The sequence below is a fragment of the Schistocerca americana genome, chromosome X, assembly GCF_021461395.2.
Source record: "Schistocerca americana isolate TAMUIC-IGC-003095 chromosome X, iqSchAmer2.1, whole genome shotgun sequence".
NCBI lineage: Eukaryota > Metazoa > Arthropoda > Insecta > Orthoptera > Acrididae > Schistocerca > Schistocerca americana.
Window position 1 is genome coordinate 721,154,209 of NC_060130.1, and position 7,206 is coordinate 721,161,414.

General features: G+C 35.1%; 1 protein-coding gene across 1 annotated transcript in view; it reads left to right on the top strand.

Moving 5' to 3' along the window:
* Positions 1–6,686, top strand: part of LOC124554761 (innexin inx1) — a 28,804-nt gene extending 22,118 nt beyond the window's left edge. The window contains exon 2 of the mRNA XM_047128410.1: positions 1,836–6,686. Coding sequence (XP_046984366.1) covers positions 1,836–2,408 — 573 coding nt within the window. The 3' untranslated portion in view covers positions 2,409–6,686. The remainder of the gene's footprint in view (positions 1–1,835) is intronic.
* The last annotated feature ends 520 nt before the right edge of the window (positions 6,687–7,206 follow it).

The following is a 7,206-nucleotide window of genomic DNA, read 5'->3' on the forward strand; positions in this document are numbered from 1 at the left end:
GTATGTTATGTTGGAAACTGAATGTTGAATAGAAATAGAAGTAACATCAGATGTTCTCCAAAAAAGTGTAATAGCACTGCTTATATTCTCCAAATACATAAACGATTAATGAGATAGGACCGGCAGTACTGTAAGATTGATTGTGGACGATGCTGTTGTCTACAGGAAAATATCAGCGTTGGTCCATAGTAAGTAATGCAGAGACTTGGACAAAATTTTCACTTGGTGTGATGAATTGAAGGTCTATTTAAATGTGAATAAATGTAAGATACTGCATGTAATGAAGAGAGAGAACCTATTAGTATCCAGATAAAAGATTAATGGTGAACATCCCGAGCATATCACATATTGGAAGTATTTTGTGGTGCTACTAAGAAGCAATGTGAAATGAGACACACGTAAAGTCTGTGGGATCCTGCCACTTGTCTCGTATAGGCTGCCTGAAGGACGCTGCATTCTCGGATAACTATTCAACAATTCAAGCAAATAACTTTAATAGTTTTTATTACAAATAAGCAGACTGACAATACTTAACTTTGTATTTACAACGGGTTGTCGCAAGCGATGGGTGACATGCAAACAAAAAATGTTCTTGGCTATAGACAATGTCCATGTAAGCAATTGATATGGATCGCTAATAACTGCTGTCGTTGTGCCAGCCTACAACTTTGCTGGTCTGCGAGTCTTGGTCTGACACTGTGGCAGAGGTTGGCAGAAGCAGCGCTTATATTCTCTTTGGCTAGAGGGCGCTCCTGTCGTGGTATGGTTCTTGTCAGTGGGCTATTGGCTGACATTGTCTCACAGCCTTCTTTGCTTTCACATTCTTCATCTTTGAGCTGTTACTTATTGTTATGCCGTAACAAAGTCAGTGTTAAGGAGAAGTGAATGGAAAACTTCTTAGAAGGATTGTAGGAAAAAATGCAGTGCATGTGCAAGTAAAGAAGCATAAAAGATGCTAGGGTGACCTGTTTTAAAGTATAGTCCCAATGTTCAGAGTCCTTAACACATAAGCATGACAACAGATATTGGACAAGCATAAAGACACACTGCTAGGATTGTGACAGGTTGGTATATCTCGTATGAAAGTATAAGAGAGATGCTTGAAGAGCTTAAATGAGAATCCTCGAAAAAAAGGTGACATAGTTCTCATGAAATCATGTTGGTTAAAATTATAGAACTGTTAATCAAGAAATATTGCAATCATCATGCTGCCACCATCTTAGAAAGGGCATGTGCAGAGGCGTACAGATAACCATTTTTTCCTTGCTGAATGCATGAATGGAATAGTACAGAAAATCACTAACACTAGTGCAAATTATCCTCTGCCATGCACTGTTCAGTGGTTTGTGGAATGTATATGTATATACAGATCTAGAGGGGGTGTCTAGTGCATTTAGCTTCTCCTGTATTGGCTTTTGTAATGGTGATATTTGGCTTTTGTAATGGTGATACGCTCGTAAGCATAAATGAAAATTTGTGTCATCCTAGGAAGAAGCAGCAGTGAGAAATCATTTGCTTGAATTCATAGAGAATTCATTACTTTCAATCTTCTGCTTTCAGGTTGTTGAAGGTTGCTCCCGACATTTCTGGAGGTTGCTGAATTTGAAACAGTGTCTTCATCAAATTTACTTCTTGTATGCTGTAGTATCATACGATCATAGAGATTCAACAATCTTCAGATTCAGCTTAGATATAAGTAATAATATCTTGAATACCCATGTCAAAATGCTGTGTACTACTGGATACTGTGTTGATTACTGAATACTTGAGAAAAAGCATTAGCAGTAGTTTAAGGATCATTGCATCTACTAATAATGTGTTTTCTTTCTCTGCAGAGACACAACATGTACGCCCTGAAATACTGGTTCTGTGAAACTTTGTGCCTGGTAAACATAATTGGGCAGTTGTACCTAATGAACCACTTCTTTGATGGAGAGTTCTTCAGCTATGGCTTGCGTGTGGTGGCATTCTCAGAACAGTCTCAAGAGGAACGTGTTGACCCAATGGTTTATGTGTTTCCGCGTGTAACGAAGTGCACATTCCACAAATATGGTGCTTCAGGCTCTATACAGAAACATGATTCACTTTGTGTACTTCCTCTCAATATAGTCAATGAGAAAACTTACATTTTCCTGTGGTTTTGGTACATTATACTAGCAGCACTTTTATCTGTACTAGTTGTTTATAGAGCAGTTATTTTAGCTGTACCTTCTGTACGGCCAATACTATTGCACGCACGTAACCGTATGGTACCAAAGGAGGTCACAAATGCAATATGTCGTAAGACAGATGTTGGAGACTGGTGGATTCTGTATATGCTTGGACGTAACATGGATCCTATGATTTATGGAGAAGTTATAGCTGACCTTGCGAAGAAAATTGAGACTCCTTCGAGTAATAATCCTTGACTGAAGTGTTACTGACTCTACTCAAAAATTCAGTTGTGCTTCATACTCAAGATGTTGACTGAATACGGTACTGCCATACTGTGTTGTCACTATTATTGCACCTGGTAATTAGAATAAATTTGTAATGAAATATTTTGTGTTGTTTATGCTATTTCAGTTGGCTCATTCTGGTTTTCTAAAGCATGTGGCATGTGTAATTAATCATTTTGAAGGCAATTTAGGATTGTATGTGATCTGACACAGAGTCGGCTTTTTATAATTTATATAATTTTTGTGTGTGTAACTGTATTACATCATCAGCTACAATTTTCAGTAAATGAAACACCAATTGAAGAGTATTATTTATATTATTTTCTTGTAACTGTGCAGTCATTTCCTGCACATTCGTAAGACACTAAGATACATTTCATACTTGTTTCATTCCACAAATTTTAAGGAATTATGTGACTGACGTGATTTCCTTCCCCATCTTCTTGCCTCAGAGTTCTTTGCTTTGAAACTACTTGTTTCTAAAGTGAAATAAAATTATGTATTATCTATTGGTAGTAAGTACAAAATTTTTAAAATCTTTGTCATTTATAATCTCTTTTATAAAGTATAATCAGCTATTTTTGATAAAAAAATTTACATGTATTCAGCATTGATGAACTTTGTATTAACTGTTTGAAACTATGACTGTAGATTTTTTTATGGCACAATTGCTAATGCAATGAATTAAAGATCTGTTTCTTGTACAGCTGTTTAGTGTTCAGTGTATGATCTGAAAATCTCCTGCTAAATTCCTGTATAAATGTAATAACACAATAATTATGCAGTGTTGGCAGTGATGTTATCAAACAGACTGTCCAGAAATGCAAAGTGAGCATAATAATGTAAGCTTTCAATGTGTTCCTGTTACTGGAAGGAGAGCTAACCTTTCATATTTGCTCAAGTTGAAAATGAAGCAGTGATACAGAAAACTGACTGACATTACCTAAGAGCTTTGCTCTGTTGGTGAGTACATCACCACTGATTATAATTAAATGGAAACTTGGTGCAAATTTCTGTACAAATCATTTTGGTGTGAAAACAACAGATTTGTAATTAGTGATTGCATACATGCTTAATACGTTTCATATATGTAATATCCACTGCCTATGATTGTTCTGTAATGATTGTTATATTGTCTGTTTCAGTATCATGTGATAGCTTGTGCGAATCTTTTTTCAAAAGAATCTTGCCACATAGCTCACATGTTTAACAAAGCGTGCTTCCCACTGCTTAAATCTGAAATGTATTCAGAACTACTCCATTTATAATGTTAGAAGGTTCAGTAAGATTTTCTTTCGAACCATTTTCTAGCCTCTGTTATTTTGAGGTGATGGGAGTTTACTATTGTTAAGACAAAGTTTGCACATTGTAAAATTACAGAATAGGGCAATTTTGTTACTATAAGTCTGATACAAGTATTTACAGGAAGTACGATTTCCTTCATTATTTCCTATTATATATGATATTATAGACTTCCACTTTTCAGCTTTCCCATGAGATGTCTTTCATCGTACTGGTAGTTGTTATATTTAATACTGAACATAGCATGTGTAAACCAAAAACATCAAAATAAAATAATTAATAAAAAGAGAGAATGCATGTGCAGAAGTATCACAGATATTCTAGTTGTAATATGAGGATCATCTAAATTTTACAGACACCACTAACTTTTCAAAGACAATGCAACATAAATTGTAGTGACATCGCTCCCACAAGAATACTACTTGTTTTAATGGAGGTACCAGTGCTGTGGTTGGTAGCTCATTTGTCTGGTTCAGAGAGAGGCGGGGTCACCAATGCTGCCATTGGAATGTTTTATTTACAGTGGGTTTTGTGTTTTTTTGTACCAGGGGTAATGTAAAAAATACATTATTTAACTGCACTGAGTAAACTATTCTGGCATATTTAAACAGAATTTCTACTGAAGTTGACTGTGTATGCTTGGATACTCCTATGGGAAACATATTGCCAAGCAGGAAACATTGACTTTTTGTGAGCAGGATTTCATGTAGCATTCATTATCAAGCTGTAAGACCAGTTATTGATAGTGGCCCTCTCTCTCAAAATTTTCATCAGTGTTTCACTGGAATTACTGAGAGTGAATGAATCTATCAATTTATTAAACTGTTATGTTTGATCTTTCTTTCATTCTTAACGTGTACTATTAATAGCGTAATATTTTCCACAAGTTTATGGCAGTCTTATAAAGTCTTAGTTTAACATTTTACCGTGTTTAGTCACATTATTCTCGGCAGCCAGAGAAAGTTAGTGGCAATCTAACCTTTTCAAAATACTGTTAAGTTTTGCATGTGATGACTAATCACCTATATTTACTTTGGAAATTATTTTTTTTTGTGCCTGAGTGCCATACCTGTCACCACATTGTAACTCAGGATGAAAGAGTTGTGTATGCTTCCTTTCTGTGACTTGTGTAAATTTTAATGTTTTTATTGTCATCTTTCAATAGTTTGCGTGAAAAACTACCTGTAAAATACACACTGCCTTGCCAGTTTACCAAACCATTGGTTGTTACTCTGGTGTGCTAATCAATCAGTGTGACCCATCTTGTCTTGCAAGCACGCACACTGCACTTTAAATTACACAAGGTCAATTAATTTAACATTTTTCTCAACAAAAATTTCAGTTTGTGCTTCATTTTTGCAGCTGTGCATTTAATAGTTCCTACTATGATAGCTGAAAATGGTATGCACACATAAAATACATATTGTGATGTCAAGTTGTAGGCCTTCTAGTCTTTGTTAGTATTGGTATATACTCCGTGCTGCTTCCCAGGCTTGATACTATTAGCAGTGTGACCTTTTCTCATGCAACGATGTCTGCCCTGCATAAAGTAAGCAATTGCGACTTGAACACACTACACAGCGGTTATCTTTAGTTATTACAGCAAAAGCGCTCTGCAGAAAAGACATTCTGAAGATCAGATTTAGACATGCAACTGTCCCACTAATAAATTTTTGTGTTGGTCATACAGCCTTAAAAGTGTGGTCCTGAACAGTTACAAGAATTTTCAGTTTATTGATAACTTTGTCAAGTTAATGTTTTTTATAATGTTCTCTGTAAACACATAAATTACAGTTTCTTTATTTTTTTATGTATATCACATTTCACTGACTTACGTCAGACTGATTGTAAAGTTTCTGGAAACTGACTGAACATTATAAGACATTGCACAAAATGTGTCTCTTTGAATGGGAATCGGTTCATAGCACATCATCAGTAAGTTTTGTAAATTTCTGATATTGTGTCTAATCTTCTATTACGTGTCAGTGTGTGGAGCTTTATCTGGTTTGTTTGTTCTCTCTCTCTCTCTCTCTCTCTCTCTCTCTCTCTCTCTCTCTCTCTCTCTCTCTCTCTCTCACACACACACACACACACACACACACACACACACACACACACACACACACATTTGTATGGGCACTTTTTCTGTGTTCCATTATGCACATGGAGACCGGCTTCACTGCTGAAGAATAGTAGTAATAATTGAGATCATATGAAATTAGAAGACTTAGGAAATCTAAAATGGATATTACGCTAGGTCATTGGTGTTACTGTCATGAAGACAGAAGGAGACTGTGACAGCTGCTGGTTGATAAGTTGCTTTGTTTAAGATTTGGCACCATATGGATTAAATTCTCCATTATTGCTACCTTTAAGTTAAAAAGTTTAAGGACAAATTTCTTTCAGTGTTTTTATAGACATTTTTGTAACAGAAACTAAAACATTTTAATCATTTACAGATTTTGAAATTTATACAGTCACTCTGACAGTCTTGCATTGAATACAAACTTTAAACATGACTACAGGATTGCTACATTACATTAGTCTTATCTTAATGTGTGTTAATTTTCTACATTAAGTAGCAGCAAATAACCTTCAATCCATGACAAGTTTCTTTAACAGAATGGTAACTCATTAGTGCAGCAGTTTTCATTTCTTTAGTTGTGACTCGTTATTGTGAATGTTCGTTGGTGTTTGCACCACAAGTTCTCTGAGATTGGTATATTCTGTGCTTGTTACACCAGTGTTGGTGCTTCAGTTCTGTAATAAGTGTTGGAAGATAATTATAATTTGAACTAAAAGTTCCTGAATTTTAAACATTTATTTATATGCCACAGAGAACTCTTTAATTAATCAGAACATATTTTCCTGTGTTAGTCATGCCAAAATAATTGTTATTTTTAAACATATTGTATAATTTTTTGCAATAAATAAGGTTTAAAATTATCTGTTTATTAATTATTGTTTTGCAGCCTCTGACTAATTCACTGGTTGAGATGCTTTTGCATTTAATGTATGAATGAAACCGAAACAGATACATTCTGAAATGGTAGCAGTTCCACCATTCACTGTAATTATGGTTTATTTTCCACTATTGGACAATTTAGTTTATTATTCCATTTTCAAGTGGCAGTTGACATGCATGAGGACAAGCCATCAAACGTTCCAGGTATCAGATAATGACAAGCAAACATAAAACTTCTGACTACAGTTGTGCATACAATTGTTATAAAACAGTGTAAAAGTAATAGCAGAAATGAGAACATTGCCACATACGGTAACTGTAATAAAATTATAACAGGAATGATACCTGCTTGTAGAATGGTAAAGAGTCTGAAATTTTGTCTTCATAACTTGTGTGTTGTCAGCTAAAATCTGATACCATTAATAAAGAAATATCGTAAATAATGCACCATCTGCAGATGACAACTGCAGCCACATGAATTCTGTGGAGAGAGAGATGCTG